Here is a 24,241-nt window from a genome sequence, read left to right as displayed (position 1 = left end):
TGAGGCTCTTAGTGCCATGGTCTGGTTGACTGGACAGGGCTGGGTGCAAGGTTGGACTGGCTGAGCTTGGAAGGCTCTTCCAACCTGGCTGATTCTGTGATTACCTAATTCCAACCCCCCCTACCACAGGGACATGCTGCTGGAGGGGTGGCTCTGGTCCACTCTGAAACCTATGGAAAATGGATTGGCATTACCCAGTGAAGTCAAATATCCTCAGGGTGACAGAGCACCACCATGGCAAGAGCATGGCCTGATCCTGAAATCCTATCTTTGGAGAGGTCTTCCCAGCCTGGGACCTTCTCCCAGTCCCTGGCAGACTACCAAAGCCCTCATTTAACTCCAAGTTGTGTTTTTCCAGAGCACATCCCCATGAAGATCCCCCCCAAGCCCCAGCCCAGGGGAGCATCCTGGTGAGCAGCAATCTATTTTGAAACCTAAAAGGAGTAATTTCAGGTGAGGCATGAAATGCTGCTTTGGAGAGGAGCTAAAAACCTTCCCTTCCTGCAGAAGTGAGGCTCCCCAGCTCCAGCACACCCAGAGCTGCAGCAGCCCACACTGGCCAGGACACTGATGAAGCAAGTCCTTGCAGGAGCAGGAGGTTTGTGTTAGATTACACAGGTGAAGCTGCTCTTGTCAGAGGATTGCTGCTGAAAGCTTTGCTTCCATCAGGAGGCAATTCCAAGAGCATATCCTGCCCAAACCATCAGTGCCACTGCCTGGGTGGAGCAGCAGAAGCCATCTGCTGACACCCAAGCCTGTTGGCTCCCCACAGCACAGACTCACCATCAGCAGAACAGTGGACACACACAGTGGGAGCCTAAGCAGAGCTCTTAGACATTGCTGGGAGCTGCTGAGGGAGTGAAACTACTCAGGAAATATTCACTGCCAATCCCATGAAGTTAGAAGGAACTTAGGAGAGAGAGCAGAAGTTCACAGTATCATCAGGGTTGGAAGAGACCTTACAGATCATCAAGTCCAACCCTTTACCACAGAGCTCAAGGCTAGACCATGGCACCAAGTGCCACGTCCAGTCCTGCCTTGAACAGCTCCAGGGACAGAATCAGGGAATGGGTTGGATTGGAAGGGACCTTAAAGCTCATCAGTTCCAACTCCCCTGCCATGGGCAAGGACACCTCCCACTAGCCCAGGTTGTTCAAAGCCTCATCCAGCCTGGTCTTAAACACTTCCAGGGATGAAGCAACTCTGAGCATCCCATTCCAGTGTCTCACCATCCTCACAGCAAAGAAGACATTGAGTGGTGCTGCTACTTAGACCATTCCCAAGCCTCAGCTCCTTGAGGTTGTGCTCTTCCCAGGAACTGGCAGCACTGTTTAGAAGACAGAAATCTTTATTAGTCTGTCCAGTGACACTTCCAGGCTGTGCCTGGGGTTTTAGACCCAGGCCCTTCCGTGCTCCCACCAGCACTGATCCAACCAGCCTGTGGTGGTCAAGTCCCCTTGGCACTTACGGATGCAGAATGGTTTGCTGGGTGCCAGCAGATGCCAGGCTCTCCTCTTGGCAGGGCACAGAAGTCCAACTCTCCAACTGTGGAGGCCACAGCCACCCCACCCCTGATCGCTTTGCCAGCTGCGACGAGTCGCTGGCACCTGCCGCTTGGCACCAATCAGGAGCTGGGGAGCAGTGTCAGGATTTTCCTCCAAGAAGCTCTAAAAACAGGAGGGAAGGGTTAAATGAAGGCTTCACCCTCCTCCTCCTCCTCAGCATCAAACAGCAAAGTCTAGGGGGAAGGACTCAAAACTGATGTTAGCCAAGGAACGGAGACCGAAAGTCAGCAGCCAGCCCACAGTTTGGTGAGTCCAACCTAACCTCAGCACCCAGAGATGTCTCTGGCTTTGGTCCTCCGCTGGTATCTCACTTCCAGGGGATCAAATCCCCTTTGTCTGGACCCAAAGAGTGCCCAGTGAGGAGTTTTGGCTGCATAATCAGCTGCTGTGAAGGGCTGGGTGCCACCACTGCTCTCCTGCTGCTGCGCCAGCTGCTGGAAGCGGTCGTAGTCGATCCAGGTCCACCACTCACCACCGACCTTGAACTGGAAGGAAAAGAAGCAAGGTGCCAAGGCAGGCAGTAATGAGGAGCTCCCCCAAATGCCACAGCTGGGCCAAAGCAAGCAGGGGGCAGACTGAATTGGTTGCCCAGCTGTAGCCTCTTCTCATTTATATCCAGGGTGAAACCATCCTGAGGCTAAAGGAGACCTAACAGACCACAGCACCCCAGCAGCACAGGGTTGGAAGGGACCTCTGGAGGTCATCCAGTCCAACCTCCCTGCCACAGCAGGTTCACCTACAGCAGGTTGTACAGGATGGCAGCCAGGCAGGTTTTGAATGAATCCAGAGATGGAGACTCCACCACTTCTCTGGGCAGCCTGTTCCAGTGCCCTACCACCCTCACAGTTCCTTCTCCAGTTCAGATGGAACTTCCTGAGCTCAAGTTTGTGCCTGTTGCCCCTTGTCCTGTCTCTGGGCACCACTGAAAACAGCCTGGCCCCATCCTGCTGACTCCCACCCTTTAAGTATGTATAAGCATTGAGAAGATCCCTCTCAGTCTTCTCCAGGCTAGAAAGCCCCAAATCCCTCAGCCTTTCTTTATGAGAGACATGTTCCAGTCCCCTCAGCACCTTTGTAGCCCTCTGCTGGACCTTCTCCAGCAGCTTCCTATCCTATCTCTAGCATGAGAGTGGTAAGAGGCTGGAATGGGTTGCCCAGGGAGGTGGTTGAGGCCCCATGGCTGGAGGTGTTTGAGGCCAGGCTGGCTGAGGCTGTGTGCAGCCTGCTCTAGGGTAGGGTGTCCCTGGGCATGGCAGGGGGTTGGAACTGGCTGCTCCTTTTGCTCCCTTCCAACCCTGCCTGATTCTCATTCCAGTCTAAGAGAACCTCTCTCAAAGAGGAAGAGAAGAACCTCCCTCAACATGCTGGCCACACTTTCACTGATGCACTTCATTGACTCTCCTGGCCACAAGGGCACAGTGCCAGCTCATGGGCATGCTGCTGTGCACCAGCAAGCCCCAGGTTCTTTCCCACACAGCTGCCCTCCACCAGCTCAGCCCCCTCACCTGCACTGGTGCTGGCAGCAACACCAGAGCTGTGTGCTGTGGAGAGCAGGCTGGATTTGGGTGACTCTTTGAAGGGGCAAGAGAGCTGTGTTTGGGAAGAGTGAGGGAGATAAAAGAGATTCAATGCCATGAATCCTCTTCCCACAGAAGAACTTCCAGAATTCCTCCTTTTGCCAAGCTGAAGCTGCATTTGTCTAGCAGCCCTGCTCTGCTCTGCTCATTTGGCAAGAGCCTGACTCAATCCTCAATTAGGGTTTCTCTGAGCTAAGAGCTTATTATGTACTTCATCCAAAACAAAACGAGAGGGGGAAAAGGAAGGGGGGTGGGGGGGAAAAGAAGGAAGCCAAACTGACTCCCTGACTCCTTCCAAACCCTGATGGCTCTGCATTGAAAATGGCTCTTGACTTTCTGCCCAAGAGCTAAAAGCTTTTTTGGTTGGGAAAACTGCTGAGCCCTACAAACCTGCTGCAGTCCAACACTGCCCAGGCCGACCTGTGGCTGCCTGCGCAGCTCCGGCAGAGTCCTCGGCACGGAGCAGGGATGGGAGACTGCAGAGTCACAATGGTGAGGGATGAGTCTCAGCAGGAACAAACTCAGCCAACACTCATTCTCCACACACTAACAGTCACAAGGTGGTAGGGGTTGGAAGGCATCTCTGGAGAGCATTAAGCCCAATCTCACTGCCAGAGCAGGTTCATGCAGAGCAGGGCCAGGAAGATGCTGAGAGGGCTGCAGCAGCTCTGCTGTGAGCACAGACTGGAAGAGTTGGGGCTGTGCAGGCTGGAGCAGAGGAGGCTCCCAGGGGACCTTCTTGTGGCCTGCCAGGATCTGAAGGGGGCTACAAAAAAGCTGAGGAGGGACTTTTGAGGCTGTCAGGGAGTGCCAGGACTGGGGGGAATGGAGCAAAGGTGGAGGTGGGGAGAGTGAGGCTGGAGGTGAGGAGGAAGTTGTTGATGATGAGAGTGGTGAGAGGCTGGAATGGGTTGCCCAGGGAGGTGGTTGAGGCCCCATGGCTGGAGGTGTTTGAGGCCAGGCTGGCTGAGGCTGTGTGCAGCCTGCTCTAGGGTAGGGTGTCCCTGGGCATGGCAGGGGGTTGGAACTGGCTGCTCCTTGTGCTCCCTTCCAACCCTGCCTGGTTCTATGATGGTATCCAAGTGGGTTTTGAGTGAGTCCAGAGAAGGAGACCATCACCTCTCTGGGCAGCCTTTTCCAGTGTTCTATTGCTCTCAAAGTAAAGAAATTCCTCCTCATGTTTGGATGGAAGTTGATATGTGCAGGTTTGTGCCTGTTAGTCCCTACCCTGTCACTGGGCACCACTGAGCAAAGCCTGGTCCCATCCTCCTGCCACCCACCCTTGAAGTATTGATCAGCATTGAGAAGATCATCCCTCAATCTGCTCTTCTCCAGGGTAAATGCTTCCTCCTCAGGGAGATGTTGCAGTCCCCTCACTATCTTTGTAACCCTTTGCTGTACCCTCTCAGGCAGTTCTCTGTCCTTCTTGAACTGACGAGCTTAGAATTGGACACAAGATCCCACATGAGCCCTCAGGGCAGTGAAATGAGGGAAGAGAACCTCCCCTCAGGCTCCCTACAACACTTCTTGATGCACCCCAAAATACCATTGACCTTTCTGGCCACAAGGGGACATTGCTGGCTCATGCTCATCCTGTTGTCCACCAGCATTGCTGTCTCCTGAACTCCAGCTGGGTCACCAAAGTCAGATTTTAAGCCCTTTAATTCTGAAACCACCTCAACGTGCAGCTGCTGACACAAAGGAGCTGCTAAGGCTGGGAGCTGTCTGCTGTAGGCTAAGGGCACTATACCATTCCCACCAGAATAACCAAAAGAAGGCTGCCAGGATTGCTTGCAAAAGCAGATCAACTATCATTAAGCTTTTCTGGTGCTGCAATAGCCCTGCTCTGGCCCATCAGGAGATGGGAGCAATCCTTTAAGAGTGACACAGAAAGCAGGTTCTGCTGCTGAGGGATGAAAAGCAGACACGTGTAGGGGGGGGAGAGCAGTCCTCATCACCTGCAAGACTTGAAGGTGCTGGTCAGCAGCAGCTGAAGGTGAGCCAGCAGGGTGCTCAGTGGCCAAGAAGGCAATTGAAGGGAGGCTGTAGCCAGGTGGGGTTGGGCTCTGCTGCCAGGTAAGCAGCAACAGAAGAAGGGGACACAGCCTCAAGCTGTGCCAGGGCAGGTCTAGGCTGAATGTGAGGAGGAAGTTGTTGGCAGAGAGAGTGATTGGCATTGGAATGGGCTGCCCAGGGAGGTGGTGGAGTCTGTGTGCCTGGAGGTGTTGAAGCAGAGCCAGGCTGGGGCACTTAGTGCCATGGTCTGGTTGCTTGGCCAGGGCTGGGTGCTAGGTTGGGCTGGATGAACCTGGAGGTCTCTTCCAAGCTGCTTGATTCTATGACCCTTCTATGATCAGCAATAGTGTGGCCAGCAGGAGCAGGGCAGGGATTGTGCTCCTGTACTCAGCACTGGTGAGGCCATTCCTTGAGTACTGGGTTCAGTTTTGAGCTACTCACTCCAAGAAGGCTGTTGAGAGGCTGGAGCAGGTCCAGAGAAGAGAAATAAAGCTGGGGAAGCATCTGGAGAACAGGGCTGGGGGGAAGCAGCTGGGGGTGTGTAGTGTGGAGAAGAGGAGGCTGAGGGGAGACCTCATTGCTCTCTACAGTTCCCTGCAAGGAGCTTGGGGTGGGGTTGGTCTCTTTCCTCTAGCATCAGGCGATAGGAGGAGAAGAAGAGGCCTGAAATTGCACCAGGGGAGGTTCAGGTTGGAAACCAGGAAAAATTCCTCTGTTGCAAGAGTGGTCAGAGATTGGCAGAGGCAGCCCAGGGAGGTGGTGGAGTCTCCATCCCTGGAGGTGTTCAAGGAAACCTGTGGACACGGCACTTGGGGACACAGTTTAGTGGCCATGGTGGTGTTGGGTCAGGAGTTTGCCTCAATGCTTTTAAGAGGTCTTTTCCAACCAACACAATTCTGTGATTTACAGATTGCTTTGTAAGAGTTTTGTGCTCATTCCAGAGAGAAATGATTTAAGACCCAAAACAGCTTTGCAATGTCCTCGCAAGCGATGAGCCAACACTAAACACTGAGGTGACCTCAGCCTGATCAGCCTGATGCCATCAGGGATTTCCATGAAGTTTGCACCCCCTGGTAATGCTTTTAAGGTGATAAATACATCAAGAGATGCCAAATGGCTCAAACCTTTCCCTTGTTTTCTTGGGTTTGTGTTTATGTTAAAGCTAGCACCATAGCTATAAATAGCAAGGCAGCTCCTTCAGCTGGCTCTGAAACCAGGCTGTGCTGTCTGGGAAGTCAAACACATCCTCCTCCAGGGCTCTGCAGCAGCAGTGAGATGACAGCCTGGAGAAGAGGAGGCTCAGGGCAGAGCTCATGACTGCCTGAAAGGAGGTTGTAGTCAGGTGGGGTTGGGCTCTGCTGCCAGGCAATTGGTGACAGAACAAAAAGGACACAGCCTCAAATTGCACCAGGGCAGGTTCAGGTTGGATGTTAGGAAGAAGTTCTTCCCCACAAGAGTGATTGGCATTGGGATGGGCTGCCCTCAAAGGTGGTGGAGTGCTCATCCCTGAAGATGCTTAAAAAGAAGCTGGCACTTGGTGCCTGGGTTAATTAGCAGGTGTTAGGTTGGACTGGATGATCTTGAAGGCCTTTTCCAACCTGATTAATTCTGTGGCACAGGAGCAAACACTTCCTTCCCACTTGGACTTCATGCTCCCAGGTCCCCAAAGTCTCATCCTCATGGTCCCACCACTAATTGGTCCCTACAGATGTGGCAGTGGTGCATAGCAAAGCCAGACCTGCCTGAAGTCAGTGGATCCCACAGCCAGGGCAAGGAGCAGTGCTCTGAGCAGGCAGCAGTGCTGGGGAGACAGGCAAAGGAAATAAGAGGAAGCTCATAAAGGCCTTCAAGCCCAGAAGAGCAGAGCTAGGCATGTTGCTGGGCCACCACTGGGACAGCTGTCAAAGGGCTACACACCTCTGCCAGGAATGGCACTGGCTGGACCCCAAGGAGCCACAGGGCAATGGTGCAGAAGGATGGAGCTACCTGCCTGGGGTTGGGTTGTCCACTGACAGCAAAACCCTCAAACAGCTTATAGCAAAACTGTGAGATACACTGCAAAGGCAGCCAGGAGCAGGGCTAAAATAGAGAGCCAGGAGTAACCCAAACTGTTGGAGAGGGTCCAGAGGAGGCCACAAAGATGATCAGAGGGCTGGAGCACCTCTGCTATGGGGACAGAGTTGGGGCTCTTCAGCCTGGAGAAAAAAAGGCTCCTAGAAGACCTTAGAGCAGCCTTCCAGTACCTGAAAGGGGCTAGAGGAGAGCTGGGAAAGGACTTGTGAGAAAGGCTGGGAGTGACAGGATGAGGGACAATGGCTTTGAGCTGGAAGAGAGGAGACTGAGACTGGAGATGAGGAAGAAATTCTTTAGAGTGAGGGTGGCAAGACACTGGCACAGGTTGCCCAGGGAGGCTGTGGATGCCCCCTCCCTGGAGGTGTCCAAGGCCAGGTTGGATGAGGCTGGTCTAGTGGAGATGTCCTTGACCATGGCAGGGAATTGGAACTAGATGATATTTAAGGTACCTTCTATGGTTCTTTGACTAAAATGGAGAGCCAGGACTAAAATGCAGAGCCAGGTTACCTGGGAGCATCAGCAGAGCATGGCTCACACCTCCCTTTCCTCTACTGACCCACGAGAGTGGATATGAACAGCACAGTTCTGTACATTACCTTCTGCTGGAGGCTTACAGCTGCTCTGCCAGCAAAGACAGAAGCTTCCTGCTACAGAAAGCCATCAACATTCATGAAAGAGAAGAGCCACACATGACAGATTGCTTTTCTTATCAGCACATTTGCATAAGCAATTTGGAAAGGGTTGGGGAGGGAGGGAGGGAGAATAAAACCCTAAGCACATAGTGAGGACAATATAGTAGCACAATTTACTACATTCCCCCAGACATGCACAATTGCCAGGAAATAAACACAGGCCTCCTGTGAGGGGATAGAACACAGGAGAGAGGCAGAGATGGTGGCACAGGGAGAGCTACCACTGAAAAAAAAATGGAAGTCAGCCACAATTCAATCACAATTCTTAAATTGGAGAAGCCCTTCAAGCTCCTCCAGTCCCATCATTAGTTTCACACTGACAAGTCCCTGACTAACCCAAACCCCTCAGCACAGCATCTAATCACTGTGAATCACTGTGCTTGGAAAGGACCACCAGGGTCATCCAGGCCAACCTTCATCCCAGCAGCCTTCATCACCAGACCATAGCCTCCAGCACCACATCCACTCTCCTTGGAAACACCTCCAGGGATGGCAACTTCACCACCTCCCTGGGCAGCCTGTGCCAGTGCCTGACCACCTGCTCAGGACAGAACTTCCTCCCAACAGCCAACCTAAACCTCCCCTGATGCAACTTGAGGCCATTTCCTCTTGTCCTATCCTTAGTAACTTGGGAGAAGAGACCAGCTCCAGCCTCACTACAGCCTCCTTTTAGGTAGTTGTAGAGGGCAATAAGGTCCCAGCCTCACTACAGCCTCCTCTTAGGTAGCTGTAGAGGGCAATAAGGTCCCCTCTCAGCCTCCTCTTCTCCAGACCAAACAACCCCAGCTCCCTCAGCTGCTCCTCACAGCTCAGGTTTGCCAGACCTCTCCCCAGCCTCATTGCCCTTCTCTGCACCCACTCCAGCACCTCAGTGTCCCTCCTGCACTGTGCTGACCCAAACTGGACACAGTACTCAAGGTGTGGTCTTGTGAGTGCTGAGTAGAAGGGCATGAGCTCCTGCAGGCCACACCATTGCTGCTCCAGGCCAGGATGCTGTTGGCCTTCTTGGCCACCTGGGCACACTGCTGGCTCATGTTCAGCTGCTGCCCACCAACACCCCCAGGTCCTTTTCCACCAGGCAGCTCTCCAGTCACTCCTCCCACAGCCTGTAGGGTTGCTGGGGGTTGTTGTGGCCAAAGTGCATGACCCAGACCTTGGCCTTGTTAAACCTCATGCAACTGACCTCAGCCCATTGCTCCAGCCTGTCCAAATCCCTCTGCAGAGCCTTCCTGCCCTCCTGCAGCTTGACACTTCTGCTTCACTTGGGGTCATCTGCAAACTTGCTGTGGGTGCATTCAGATCCCCTTGGCCAGGTCATTGATGAAGAGATAAAACAAGTCTGGCCCCAAAACTGAGCCCTGAGGGGGTTTGTCCCAAGAAGAATAATGTTCTGTTTTCTTCAGTAAGGACCAGACTGAGGTGCAGAGGCTCATCTTCATCATAGGCTTGTGTCAGTTGGAAAAGATCTTTGAAATCCTCCAGCCCAACCACTCTCTAACTCTGCCAAGGCTGGGGCTAACCCATGGCCCTCAGCACCACATCCACACAGCTTTGAAACACCTCCAGGGATGGGCATTCAACCACCTCCCTGGGCAGCCTGTGCCAGTCTTTGGGAACCTTTTCAGGGAAGAAGTTTATTCTGATGCCCTAAACCTCCCCTGGGGCAACTTGAGGCCATTTCCTCTCATCCTGTCACTTGTTAGTGAGCCTTTCCCTACAAATAATTAATACATGTTCAGGAAAGAGTGTGGGCTAGAGACCTAAGAGTGTGGGCTAGAGAAGGGATGAAGCCAAGCTTGGTGTGACTCCCTGCAGGCCTCATCCTCACAGAGCAAAACTCGTGTTGGAAGGATGGAGACCATCCCTGTGGGGAGAGGAGCCATGGGAAACCTTCAGTCACACCTCTGACCTCTAACTTTCCAAAGGCAGCTGGAAAATTGCTCTTGCTGGCTCCAATGCTGAGCTCAAGCTAAGTGCAGAGTTCTACACTTTGTCCAAAACAACCCCAAGCAGCACTACAGGCTGGGGCCAGAGTGGCTGAGAGCAGCCAGGCAGAGAGGGAGCTGGGGGTGCTGGCAGAGAGGAGCTGAAGAGGAGGCAGCAGTGCCCAGGTGGGCAGCATAGCCAATGGCATCTTGGGCTGGCTCAGGAGCAGTGTGGGCAGCAGGACAAGGGAGGTTCTTCTGCCCCTGTGCTCAGCATTGGTGAGGCTATACCTTGAGTGCTGTGTCCAGTTCTGGGCTCCTCAGTTCAAGAGAGATGTTGAGGTGCTGAAGGTGTTTGGAGAAGGGCAGCAAGGCTGGGGAGGGGCCTGGAGCACAGCCCTGTGAGGAGAGGCTGAGGGAGCTGGGGGTGTGCAGCCTGCAGCAGAGGAGGCTCAGGGCAGAGCTCATTGCTGCCTGCAGCTCCCTGCAGGGAGGCTGTAGCCAGGTGGGGTTGGGCTCTGCTGCCAGGCAAGCAGCAACAGAACAAGGGGACACAGCCTCAAGCTGTGCCAGGACAGGTCTAGGCTGGATGTGAGGAAGAAGTTCCTGGCAGAGAGTGATTGGCATTGGAATGGGCTGCCCAGGGAGGTGGTGGAGTCTGTGTGGCTGGAGGTGTTGAAGCCAAGCCTGGCTGGGGCACTTAGTGCCATGGTCTGCTTGATTGGCCAGGGCTGGGTGCTAGGTTGGACTGGCTGAGCTTGGAGCTCTCTTCCAACCTGCTTGATTCTCTGATTCTATGTTTCTCCTTGATTTCAGTTTGAAGACAGCTTTAAACAAAGCAGCTTCCCCACTCTGACACAGGGCAGCATTAAACACCTCATAGATCACAGGAGTGCAGAGCACTCACATTTCCCAACCCTGCAAGGACTATTTTCACCACCTGCCAAGATGAAACTCTCCAAGTCAAACAAATAATTCCCTGAATTACTGCACACAGTTCCTCATCTAATTAAGGGCTCCCAATTATTTAAGGCTCTCTTTGTTCAGCAGTGGAAGCGACTTGAACTGGAAGCCTCTCAGGAAGAGGAGAGGAAATATTGGAGATAAATTAATCTTAACAGGGTCATATTGCTTCTTAAAAAGCTAAAACCTTTTCCTTTTCATCACCACTTGTAACCTTCAGGCTGGAGAGGGAAATAATTAAGATTCAGCTGGTTATTAAGTGCTGCAATAGAAGGTAATGACCAGGACACCAGGCATGCTAAGAGCCTCCCTACATCCCCTGTCAGAGAATGGTTTAGATTGGAAGGGACCTCAAAGATCAGTCAGTTCCACTCCCAAACCACAGGCAGGGACATCTCCCACTAGAATAGGTTGCTCAAAGCTTCATCCAACCTGGCATTGAACAACTCTAGGGAGGTTGTGGAGCACAGAATCACCCAATGTGATCTTTGATCACATTGGGTGATTCTGTGCTCCACAACCTCCCCGGGCAACCTGTGCCAGTGTCTCACCACCCTCAACCTGTGCCAGTTTCTCACCACCCTCACTGCAAACAACTTCTACCTAACATCCAGTTTCAATCTCCCCTCTGCCAGTTTAAACCCATTCCTCCTCATCAGATCTGCAGTGACAGCAAGCTCTGGGAATGAGCTTTAAACCACCACCTCCCCCCAGTAACTCACAGAATTAACCAGGTTGGAAAAAGGACCTCTAGGATCCTCGAGTCCAACCTCTGCAGAGAGGAGCTGTGAACAGCACCAAAAGCTTCCAGCAGCTTTAGGTGGCAACAAAAAAAGAAGGCTGAGGAGGGACTGTTCAGAAGGGCTTGGAGGGATAGGACAAGAGGCAATGGCTTGAAACTGCAGCAGGGCAGATTTAGGTTGGACATCAGGAGGAAGTTCTGCTCAGTGAGGGTGGATGAAACCTCAGGAAGAAGAGGAGATCCAGAAGGAAAAGCAAAGCTCAGATGCCAACACACCCCAAAGTTCACAGCCTTGCAAACTCTTCCAGTTCAGCATGGAGACAGAGGACTGGAGATAGACCTCCTGGGGTGAGTCCAGAGGAGGCCATAAAGACTGGAGAGAGAGATGGAGAACCTCTGCTGTAGGGACAGGCTGGGGGAGTTGGGGTTGGTTGAGCCTGGAGAGGAGAAGGCTCCAGAGAGACCTTAGAGCTGCATTTCTATACCTGAAGGGGACCTACAGGAAAGCTGGGGAGGGACTGTTCAGAGGATTCATGCTCATAGAATCAAGCAGGTTGGAAGAGACCTTGGAAATTACTTGTCACAGGGATGTGATCAGAAACAAACCCCAAGCCTTGCAGACAAGCAGCTCCTCACCAATTTCCACAACACATCTTTATGCATGAAACCCCAGAAAGAAAGAGAAACCTCAGATGCCAACACACTCCACATTTCACAGCCTTTCAAACCCTCCCAGTTCAGCATGGAGACAGAGCTGCTCTTAGAGGACTGGAGATAGACCTCCTGGGGTGATGATCAAGGGGCTGGAAAACCTCTGCCGTGGGAACAGGCTGGAGGAGTTGGGGTTATTCAGCCTGGAGAGGAGAAGGCTCCAGGGAGACCTTACTGCATTTCAATATCTGAAGGGGATCTACAGGAAAGCTGGGGAGGGACTGTTCAGAAGGGTCTGTGGTGATAGGATGAGGGCAATGGTTTGAAACTGGAGCAGAGGAGATCTGGGTTGAACATCAGGAGGAAGTTCTGCACAGTGAGAGTGGTAAAACACTAGAACAGGTTGCCCAGGGATGTGGTTGAGGTCCCATCCCTAGAGACATTCAGGATCAGACTTGATGTGTCCCTGGGCAGCCTGATCTAGCTGGAGATGTCCCTGCTGACTGCAGAGGGGTTGGACAAGATGACCTTTGAGGGTCTCTTGCACTGCACTCTGTGAAGCTGTGAAAAAGCAGCCCTGCAGTTCCCCATCCAGTGCCTGAGGTGCTCATTAGCAAAGAGGCATCTCCAAGCAGGTAAAACCCCTTCCAAAGCTGGCAACCAGAGAGCCTGGAAATAGGATTGTCTGTTGTGATATTCAGGAGAGGGAAACAATACATAAGGTGACCCCAAACCATCCCTGGCACTGCTGGGTCCCTCTCAAGGGCTGCACAGCCCCAAACTCCTGGGACTCTGCAACTGGTCTGCTATTTCTGTCATCTGCTCTCACCTGAGTTCTTCTGCAGAAAGGATTGATGATTGCAGAGGGAGGGGGTTTAATCCCTGCCCTCTGCAGAGCAGAGCATCTCCTCTGCCAATTAAGTCAGGGCTACATCCAGACAGTTTTAATTCCAGCAGATGAAAGCTGGATTACTTGAGCACGACTGGGAGCTTCTTTTAATAACCAACAGATCAAGCAGAGCAAGAGAAGCCTGGTTTGGGTTGAAGGGGCCTTTAAAGGTCATCCAGTCCAACCTCCCTGCAGTCAGCAGGGACATCCCCAACTAGAGCAGGTTGCCTACAGCCCCAAGCCAACCTGACCTGCAATGCTTCCAAAGATGGAGCTTCTACCACCCCTCTGGGCAGCCTGGGTCAGGGTCTCACTACCCTCAACGTAAAAACATTTCTTCCTTCTCTCCAGTCTGCATCTCCCTCTCTCAGTTCAAACCATCACTCCTTGTCCTGTCACAACAGGCCCTGCTCAAAAGCCTGTCCCCAGCTTTCTGATCTCCCCTTTAAGCAATGAAAGGCCACCAGAAGGTCTCCCTGGAGCCTTCTCTTTGCCAGGCTGAACAACCCCAACTCTCTCAGCCTGGCCTCACAGCAGAGCCCTTCCAGCCCTGCTGTGGCCTCCTCCAAGAGACCCTTGTCTCTGCTGTCCTGAGGACTCCAGAGCTGGCCCCAGCACTGCAGGGGGGGTCTCTGCAGGCACAGCAGAAGGGCAGAATCCCCTCCCTGCCCCTGCTGCTGGGGGATAAGCCCAGGACACAGCTGGGGCTGGGCTGGCAGTACTCAGTGCCAGCTCATGCCCAGCTTTTCATCCTCAAATCCTTCTCCACAAGGCTGCTCTCCAGACCTTCATCCCCCAGTCTGGCTTGGTATCAGGGTCCTGATCCACACCTACCTATTTTGAAAGAGACAAGAGAAAGGAAACTACCTTCAAGGCACAGAACATTTCATGCTGCCACCTGCACTGTGGCTGCTGCTTGGGCACTGAGGTACCTTGTCCTCAGCTGGGGAGAAACCCCATGGCCTCCATCTGCTGCAGGACACTGCACCTCTTTGGTGACTTCCTGGCACAAAGCATCAACTGAGGTTTGTTTTTGCCCTTGCCTTGCAGTGCTGTCACAGGCAGGAGGTGGCTGATGGGCGAGCAGGCAGAGCCATGCTCCCAGTTGTGGATCTGGGACACTGGATGGCAAGGACAGCTCACACCCTCCAGATGATTTGCCAGGCAGGAAGGAAACCAGAATGTGATGGACTGTTTCTCTCTGATGTAACCCTTCTCAGTGGATCTGCAGCTGGTAGTTAAGTGCTTCCTTTTCCTCCCTAAATATAGATGAAATGCTCAGCATGGAACATCTTCAGTGCCTTTCACCCAACCTCTTGAGCCTCCTGTGAGCACAGCCAGGACGCACGTGAAGCCTTCACATCCCACCCGAGCCCCCATGGGACAGACAGGGGTGGTGGTGCTGGAAAACTCAGTGGGAAGGGAAAGGTTGAGTTCCTCTTTGCTGAGAAGATGTCTTGGATGATGGGGAGCAAGTTGACCTATGGCCAAACTACAATGTCCCCCAAGCTGTCCTTGCATAGTGCAGGAGGGGCAGATCCAAAGCTCTCCAAGGAGAAGTGGGACACATCTCACTTCCAGAGACCCATCAAGTCCTGAAGGCTTTCCCTTAGTGACAGGACAAGAGCTAAGAGGCACAAATGTGAACATAGGAAGCTCCAGTTAGACATGAGGAGGAACTTCTTCAGTGTAAGGGTGCTGGAGTCCTGGAGCAGGCTGTCCAGAGAGATCATGGAAGTACAGAATTAAGCAGGTTAGAAGATACCTCCAAGCTCAGCCAGCCCAACCTAGCACCCCGCCCTGGCCAAGCAACCAGACAATGGCACTCAGTGCCCCAAGCCAGGCTTGGCTTCAACACCTCCAGCCACACAGACTCCACCACCTCCCTGGGCAGCCCATTCCAATGCCAATCACTCTCTCTGACAGCAACTTCCTAACAACATCCAGCCTAGACCTGCCCTGGCACAGCTCCAGGATGTGTCCCCTTCTTCTGTTGCTGCTTGCCTGGCAGCAGAGCCCAACCCCACCGGGCTACAGCCTCCCTGCAGGCAGCTGCAGACAGCAATGAGCTCTGCCCTGAGCCTCCTCTGCTGCAGGCTGCACACCCCCAGCTCCCTCAGCCTCTCCTCACGGGGCTGTGCTCCAGGCCCCTCCCCAGCCTTGCTGCCCTTCTCCAAACACCTTCCAGCACCTCAACATCTCTCTTGAATTGAGGAGCCCAGAACTGGACACAGCACTCAAGGGGTGGCCTGAGCAGTGCTGAGCACAGGGGCAGAAGAACCTCCCTTGTCCTGCTGCCCACACTGCTCCTGAGCCAGCCCAGGATGCCAGTGCCTCTGATGCCCACCTGGGCACACTGCTGCCTCCTCTTCAGCTCCTCTCTGCCAGCACCCCCAGCTCCCTCTCTGCCTGGCTGCTCTCAGCCACTCTGGCCCCAGCCTGTAGTGCTGCTTGGGGTTGTTGTGGCCAAAGTGTAGAACCCTGCACTTGGCCTTGTTCAGTCTCATCTCATTGGCCTCTGCCCACCCATCAGGCCTGCCAAGGTCCCTCTGCAGGGCTCTCCTACTCTCCAACAGATCCACACCTGTGGAGTCTCCTTCTCTGGTAACATTCAAAACCTGCCTGGACGTGTTTCCTTTGTGACATTCATTAGGTGAACCTGCCTTGGCAGAGGGTTGGCTTGATCATCTCCAGAGGTCCCTTCCAAACCATTCTGTCATTCCCAAGCACCTCACTTGTAGCTGCAGAAAGACACTGAAAGACAGCAGGAACCTACTGCTGCCCAGCAGATAAAAAAAGAAGAGCTGAGAGATTTGAAAGCCTAATTGTAGATTTTGAAGACACTGAGCTGCCCCCACAAACACTGCAGCTCCTACCTAGGTACAACCTCCACTGCCTGAGAAAATTAAATGAAATCTATAAACTGAATTGAAGCCTGAGGAGGGCAGATTTAGACTGGAAATTAGGAAGAAGTTCTTTCCAGTGAGGGTGGGGAGACACTGGCACAGGTTGCCCAGGGAGGGTGTGGGTGCTTGCTCCCTGGAGGTGTTCAAGGCCAGGCTGGATGAAGCCTTGAACAACCTGGGCTAGCAGGAGGTGTCCCTGCAGGGGCAGGAACTGGACAATCTTTACAGTCCCTTCCAGCCCAAACCTTTCTATCAAATGTATGAAATTGCTGTTTTCTCCATCTGAAATCACTTTTTCTCCCTCAGTCCCTGGCGATAGGAAGCCTAAGAGACCCAATGGCATCCTGGCCTGTATTGGGAATGATGTGGCCAGAGGGACCAGGGAGCTTATACTGTCCCTGTACTCAGCACTGCTTAAGCCACACCTGGAGTGCTGTGACCAGTTCTGGGCTCCTCCATTCAAGAGAGATGTTGAGGTGCTGGAAGGTGTTTGGAGAAGGGCAGCAAGGCTGGGGAGGGGCCTGGAGCACAGCCCTGTGAGGAGAGGCTGAGGGAGCTGGGGGTGTGCAGCCTGCAGCAGAGGAGGCTCAGGGCAGAGCTCATTGCTGTCTGCAGCTGCCTGAAGGAGGCTGTAGCCAGGTGGGGTTGGGCTCTGCTGCCAGGTAAGCAGCAACAGAAGAAAGGGACACATCCTGGAGCTGTGCCAGGACAGGTCTAGGCTGGATGTTAGGAGGAAGTTGCTGGCAGAGAGAGTGATTGGCATTGGAATGGGCTGCCCAGGGAGGTGGTGGAGTCTGTGTGGCTGGAGGTGTTGCAGCCAAGCCTGCCTGGGGCACTTAGTGCCATGGTCTGGTTGATTGGCCAGGGCTGGGTGCTAGGTTGGACTGGCTGAGCTTGAAGCTCTCTTCCAACCTGGTTGATTGATTCTGTGATTCTAAATCCTAACCCATTATGGAGCAAGCAGGCAGGTGCTCATCTCCAGAAATCAAGGAGCAGAGGCTCCAAGCGAGGTGCATCATCCCTGTGACACCTCCAGGCTCTTTCCCTTACCAGCTGGCATTGCACTGTTGGTGTTTCAACTCATTTACATGAGCACTGTTTGAGCACCTCCCAAAGCTCAGCCCTGAAATAAATCACATTCCTTAATGATTTTTATTGCTGCCTTCCTGCATCTCCTTTAACTTTTAAGACACCTTTTGATTTTGCAATTACTCACTGCAGTTTAATTGCTCCCAGAGCAGAGGTTTTCCTGCAAACAACACACCCTGACAAATTTTATTCTCCACTGGAGCCTGAAATTTAGAATTAACCATAATAGAAATAAATTTCTTTTTTATTAGTTCTTTTAGTTCCCTTCATTGATGGCTTCCAAAAGATGCCTTCTGCTAATGGCTGTGGAAAGCAAAGCAGCTGCTGAATTCCTCCTGGGCCAGTATCAATCTATTCTTGTTACTAATGGTGTTACTTAAATTATGCAGCAGTAAGTTAGGTGACAATCTCTTTCCTTTCTTTCCTTGGGCCCCTCACCTTCCAGGGGAGAAGAATATTTCTGCATTCAAGGATTTGCTCAGGCACAGTTGCCTGTGGCAACAACTGAGACAGAGTGTGAAGAAAGAGACTTTCCAATCAGAACTCAGGCTGCACATTCTGCTTCTCTCTGCTCCTTTTCAGCTGCTCCCAGAGAATCACAGAATTGATTTGGCTGGAAAAGACCTCCAAGATCATAGAACCAGGAAGGGTTGGAAGGGAGCACAAGGAGCAGCCAGTTCCAAGCCCCCTGCCATGCCCAGGGACACCCTACCCTAGAGCAGGCTGCACACAGCCTCAGCCAGCCTGGCCTCAAACACCTCCAGTCATGGGGCCTCAACCACCTCCCTGGGCAACCCACTCCAGCCTCTCACCACTCTCATCACCAGCAACTTCCTCCTCACCTCCAGCCTCACTCTCCCCACTTCCACTTTTGCTCCATTCCCCCCACTCCTGCCACTCCCTCACAGCCTCAAAAGTCCCTGCACAGCTTTTTTGGAGCCCCCTTCAGATCCTGGAAGGCCACAAGAAGGTCACCTGGGAGCCTCCTCTGCTCCAGCCTGCACAGCCCCAACTCTTTCAGTCTGTGCTCACAGCAGAGCTGCTGCAGCCTCTCAGCATCCTCCTGGCCCTGCTCTGGGCACTCTCCAGCATCTCCACAGCCCTCTTGTCCCAGGGGCTCCAGAACTGGATGCAGGACTCCAGGTGGGGTCTCAGCAGAGCAGAGGGGAAGAATCCCCTCCCTGGCCCTGCTGGCCACACTGCTGCTGCTGCAGCCCAGAGAGCCAACCAGAGCCTGAGCTGCAAGTGCACACTGCTGGCTCCTGTGGAGCTTCTCCTCCAGCAGCACCCCCAAGTCCCTCTCTTCAGGGCTGCTCTCCAGCCACTCACTGCCCAGCCTGGAGTTGTGCTTGGCATTGCCTCGACCCAGAATTAACCATGTTGGAAAAAACCTCTAAGATCATTGAGTCCAACCTATCACCTAACACCTTCCAATTAACTAACCCTGGTACTAAGTGCCTCATGTAGCCTCCTCATAAACACCTCCAGAGATGGGGACTCCACCACCTCCCTGGGCAGCCCATTCCAATGCCAATCACTCTCTCTGACAACAACTTCCTAACAACATCCAGCCTAGACCTGCCCTGGCACAGCTCCAGGCTGTGTCCCCTTCTTCTGCTGCTGCTTGCCTGGCAGCAGAGCCCAACCCCACCTGGCTACAGCCTCCCTGCAGGCAGCTGCAGCCAGCAATGAGCTCTGCCCTGAGCCTCCTCTGCTGCAGGCTGCACACCCCCAGCTCCCTCAGCCTCTTCTCACAGGGCTCTGCTCCAGGCCCCTCCCCAGCCTTGCTGCCCTTCTCTGGATATATTCAAGCACCTCAACATCTGTCTTCAATTGAGGAGCCCAGAATGATCTGGGTTGGAAAGGACTTCCAAAGGTCACTTAGCTCACCCCCTTCTGCAGTAAACAGAGGTATCCTCACCTAGATCAGGTTGCCCAGAGCCCTGTTCTCTCAGCTGCTCCTCACCAGCCCTGCTCTCCAGATTCTTCACCAGCTTTTGCTGCCCTTCTCTGGACAAGCTTCAGCAGCAGGTCACAAAAGCCAAGTGATGGTTTTGTAGCTGTGCAGAAGTTTTCAACACAAGACTCATCCTTTCCCTGGCTGATTAAAGTATTTTGGAGCCTTGGGAAGTGGTGCTGTGAGCACTGCCAATCACCTCATGTGGACAGCCCTGCACCACCACTCACTGGAAGCAGCTCCCATGCAAGTGAGGGACATCAGAGAGCTCCTAGCTTCAAACACCAAGTGAGGAACATGCAAAGAGTATAATGAGCACAATTAGCACAAGGAGGAGCTGCTCCAGCAGGTGCTTAGCTAGCACAGTGCTTTACTGTTTATTATCTGTCTGATGGGCTTTGCAACGTGGGCAGCAGGGGCAGGGAGGGGATTCTGCCCCTCTGCTCTGCTGAGAGCCTCCTGTAGTGCTGAGGCCAGCTCTGGAGTCCTCAGCACAGCACAGAGACCTGTTGGAGCTGGGACAGACGAGGCTGTAGCAATGATGGGAGGGCTGGAAGGGCTTTGCTCTGAGGCCAGGCTGAGAGAGTTGAGCTTGTTCAGCTTGGAGAAGAGAAAGCTCCAGGGAGAGCTTACAGGACCCCCTCCAGTATTTGGCAGGGGCTACAGAACAGCTGGAGGAGGACTTTTAGCAAAGGCATGGAGTGACAGAACGAGGGGGATGGCTTCAAACTGGAAGGAGCTGGATTGAGATGAGACATTAGGAAGAAATTCTTCCCCAAGAGGGTGGTGAGGCACTGGAACAGGTTGCCCAGGGAAGCTGTGAGGACTCTAAGTCTAGCAATGCTCAAGGAGGGGCCTGGTCTAATAAGAGGTATCCCTGCCCATGGCAAGGGAGTTGGAACTAGATGATCTATGAGGTCCTTTCCAACCTAAACCATTGTGTGAACACTTACAGAGCTGTATAGACCACTGAAAAGCAGCATGAAAACAGAAACAAGAGAAACCAGCAGAGCCACACCGACAAGATCTGATTCTGCCTTTCTCCAAACGCAGAGAGGCTGACAAAGCACAGGAGCTGCTGCCCCCAGCTGTCAAATGCTTCTTGCCTGAGAGTTAGCATGAGCAGCTACAACCTGCAGCAGCTCCAGCAGGTGTTCCACAGCCTTCTCTACAACACAGACTGCAATTTGCTTCCTCACAAAGCACCCAGCTACCTCGAGAGAGAAAATGTGTTGGAACAAGGCAATCATCACAGTCTCACAGTATCATCAGGGTTGGAAGAGACCTCACAGATCATCAAGTCCAACCCTTTAGCACAGAGCTCAAGGCCAGACCATGGCACCAAGTGCCACGTCCAGTCCTGCCTTGAACAGCTCCAGGGACGGCGACTCCACCACCTCCCCGGGCAGCCCATTCCAGTGTCCAATGACTCTCTCAGGGAAGAACTTTCTCCTCACCTCCAGCCTAAATCTCCCCTGGCACAGCCTGAGGCTGTGTCCTCTTGTTCTGGTGCTGGCCACCTGAGAGAAGAGAGCAACCTCCTCCTGGCCACAACCTCCCCTCAGGTAGTTGCAGACAGCAATGAGGTCTCCCCTGAGCCTCCTCTTCTCCAGGCTAACCAATCCCAGCTCCCTCAGCCTCTCCTCGTAGGGCTGTGCTCAAGGCCTCTCCCCAGCCTCGTTGCCCTTCTCTGGACACACTCAAGCATCTCAATGTCCCTCCTAAACTGGGGGGCCCAGAACTGAACACAGCACTCAAGGTGAGGTCTAACCAGTGCAGAGTACAGGGGCAGAATGACCTCCCTGCTCCTGCTGGCCACACCATTCCTGATGCAGGCCAGGATGCCACTGGCTCTCTTGGCCACCTGGGCACACTGCTGGCTCATGTTCAGGCAGGTATCAATCAGCACCCCCAGATCCCTCTCTGTCTGGCTGCTCTCAGCCACTCTGACCCCAGCCTGTATCTCTGCATGGGGTTGCTGTGGCCAAAGTGCAGCACCAGCACTTGGAGCTATTGAACCCCATCCCATTGGACTCTGCCCATCTGTCCAGGCGGTCAAGGTCCTGCTGCAGAGCCCTTCTGCCCTCCAACCCAGCCACATCTGCCCCCAGCTTGGTGTCATCTGCACACTTGCTGATGCCTGACTCCATGCCCTCATCCAGATCATCTATGAAGATGTTAAAGAGGATGGGGCCCAGCACTGATCCCTGAGGGACACCACTAGTGACTGGCCGCAGCTCCAAGACAAAGAGCATAGAAGGATTTGGCTTGGAAGGGACATTAAAGATCATCTAGTTCCAACCTCCCTGCCATGAGCAGGGACACCTTCCACCTGGCCTTGAACATCTGCAGGGAGGGAGCAGCCACAGCCTCCCTGGGCAACCTGTGCCAGTGTCTCACCACCCTCACTGTCAAGAAGTTCTTCCTCATCTCCAGTTTAGATTCTCTCCTCTTCCAGCTCAAAGCCATTGTCCCTCATTCTGTCACCCCCAGCCCTTGTCAAAAGTCCTTCCCCAGCTCTCCTGTAGCCCCCTTCAGGTGCTGGAAGGCTGCTCTAAGGTCTCTCCAGAGCCTCCTCTTCTCCAGCCTGAACAGACCCAACTCTCTCAGCCTGTGCTCACAGCTCTAGCCCTCTGATCATCTTCTGTGGCTTTCTCTGGACCCAAAACATAGATTGCATTTGGCTGGAAGCAATCCTTGAAGATCTGGACACGAGGAGGAAGTTCTTCACCATGAGAGTGGTGAGAGGCTGGAATGGGTTGCCCAGGGAGGTGGTTGAGGCCCCATCCCTGAAGATGTTGAAGGCCAGGCTGGATGAGGCTTTGAGCAGCCTGCTCTAGGGTAGGGTGTCCCTGCCCATGGCAGGGGGTTTGGAATTGGATGATCCTCGTGGTCCCTTCCAACCCTGATTCTATGATCTTACCTTTTTGCCTAACCTCTCTGCAGCAAGCAGGGACACCCCCAACTAGATCAGGTTGCTCCAGCTTGATGGAGCCATCAAGTTCAACACTGAATGTCTCCAGGGATGGGGCCTCTACCATCTCCCTGGGGAACCTGTTCCAGTGTTCCACTACCCTCATGGTGAAGAACTTAGAATGGTTTAGGTTGGAAGGGAACTCAAAGCTCAGCCAGTTCCAACCCCCTGCCATAGGCAGGGACACCTCCCACTAGGACAGGTTGTTCAGGGCCTCATCCAACCTGGCCTTGAACAATTCCAGGGAGGTTGTGGAGCACAGAATCACCCAATGTGATCAAAGATCACATTGGGTGATTCTGTGCTCCACAACCTCCCTAGGCAACCTGTGCCAGTGTCTCACCACCCTCACTGCAAACAGCTTCTCCCTAACATCCAGTTTCTACCTCCCCTCTGCCAGTTTAAACCCATTCCCGTTCCTCCTGTCATTACAACAGCTTCCTCCAGAACTCTAACCTAAATCTCCCCTGCTCTAGTCTCAAGCCACTGTCTCTGGGGAGAGGGTAAGATGTGCTGGAGGCTCACCTTTTCATGAGCTATCAGGAGGCAGTTTGAGTGCTCATGCTCACAGGCGATCTCGTAGCCAGGGATGAGGTCTGCCAGCTCCTGGACGAAGCGCACCACCTCCTCGTGCCAGGGGACGTTGGCCATGGTGAGGTTGCTGGCTGAGCTTTCACCACAGTAGGTCACACCCTGAGAAGAGACATGGAAAAAATCACTCTTAGTTTAACCCTGCACAAGCTCAGAGCAATGCTGGCAACCTGAGCTGCAGCAGAGCCTCGAAGTTTGTTTTGTCCTCCCATGGAGTATCACAGAACGGCTGAAAGGGACCTCTGGAGAGTCATAGAATCAGGCAGGGTTGGAAAGGAGCACAAGGAGCAGCCAGTTCCAAGCCCACTGCCATGCCCAGGGACACCCTACCCTAGAGCAGGCTGCACACAGCCTCAGCCAGCCTGGCCTCAAACACCTCCAGCCATGGGGCCTCAACCACCTCCCTGGGCAACCCATTCCAGCCTCTCACCACTCTCATCACCAACAACTTCCTCCTCACCTCCAGCCTCACTCTCCCCACCTCCAACTTTGCTCCATTCCCCCAACTCCTGACACTCCCTCACAGCCTCAAAAGTCCCTCCCCAGCTTTTTTGGAGCCCTCTTCAGATCCTGGAAGGCCACAAGAAGGTCACCTGGGAGCCTCCTCTGCTCCAGCCTGCACAGCTCCAACTCTTTCAGTCTGTGCTCACAGCAGAGCTGCTGCAGCCCTCTCAGCATCCTCCTGGCCCTGCTCTGGACACTCTCCAGCATCTCCACAGCCCTCTTGTCCCAGGGGCTCCAGAACTGGATGCAGGACTCCAGGTGGGGTCTCAGCAGAGCAGAGGTTGTGGGGTTGTGGAGTCTTCCTTCTCTGGAGATATTCAAAACCAGCCTGGATGCATTCCTGTGTGACCTGCTCTGGTGATCCTGCTCTGGGCGGGAGGGGGGGTGGACTGGATGAGCTTTTGAGGCCCCTTCTGGCCCCTAACATTCTGTGAGTCTTTACTCTGAGGGTAGCAGAACACTGGAACAGGCTGCCCAGAGAAGTGGCACAGACCTTATCCCTGAAGACATTCAAGGTCAGGCTCGCTGGGGCTCTGAGCAACCAGCTCAAGCTGAAGGTATCCCAGCTGGCTGCAGGGGGGTTGAACCAGTTGACTTTTCAAGGTCCCTTCCAAAGCAGTGCATTCCATGACTCTACAGGCTCTGAGGGAAGGTTAAGAGGATTGATCTGCACTGATTGCAGCTCTCCCACCCAGTGCTGCCTGCCAGCCCAAAGGCCACTGCCATCGCTCACAGGCCCCCAGAGCCCCAGCGCTCCTCAGCTGCCCTGCCCTGGCAACAGCAAGGCTCACACGGAGCTGACATGTCCTATCTGCACCCCAGAGAGAAAAAACAAAGCCAGCCTGTGGGGTGGGAAGCAACCAGACTGTGCAGGATGAGGTGATGAGCACTGACAGCATCTATCAGGAGCGGGCTGAGGGACATGGGGTTGTTCCACCTGGAGAAAAGGAGCCTGAGGGGAGACTTCTTTGCTCTCTACAACTGGTCACAGGATGTCAGGGGTTGGAAGGGACACAAAGAGATCATCCAGTCCAACCTCCCTGCCACAGCAGGACCATACAATCCGCCTCAGGTCACAAAGGAATGCATTCAGACAGGCCTTGAAAGGCTCCAGAGAAGGAGACTCC

The 24,241-nt window shown here is 53.6% G+C and overlaps 1 protein-coding gene across 3 annotated transcripts in view; it reads right to left on the bottom strand.

Annotated features, from left to right (window-relative positions):
* Positions 1-1,330: 1,330 nt before the first annotated feature.
* LOC135187429 (S-adenosyl-L-methionine-dependent tRNA 4-demethylwyosine synthase TYW1-like) overlaps positions 1,331-24,241 on the bottom strand; it is a 138,898-nt gene continuing 115,987 nt past the window's right edge. The window contains exons 15-17 of one of the 3 annotated variants that reach the window (XM_064166124.1): positions 22,545-22,712; positions 1,828-2,050; positions 1,331-1,667 (exon numbers count right to left, since the gene is read on the bottom strand). In XM_064166124.1, coding sequence (XP_064022194.1) covers positions 1,829-2,050; positions 22,545-22,712 — 390 coding nt within the window. In that variant the 3' untranslated portion in view covers positions 1,331-1,667; position 1,828. Of the gene's footprint in view, positions 1,668-1,827; positions 2,051-6,753; positions 6,960-17,610; positions 17,713-22,544; positions 22,713-24,241 lie in introns of those variants that run through there. The other 2 variants (XM_064166125.1, XM_064166126.1) reach the window with 2 other exon arrangements.

The sequence above is a fragment of the Pogoniulus pusillus genome, chromosome 27 (genome assembly GCF_015220805.1).
Source record: "Pogoniulus pusillus isolate bPogPus1 chromosome 27, bPogPus1.pri, whole genome shotgun sequence".
In the NCBI taxonomy this organism is placed as follows: Eukaryota; Metazoa; Chordata; class Aves; order Piciformes; family Lybiidae; genus Pogoniulus; species Pogoniulus pusillus.
The sequence above is the reverse complement of the archived record's forward strand: the minus strand, read 5'-3'. Positions and strand labels throughout refer to the sequence as shown.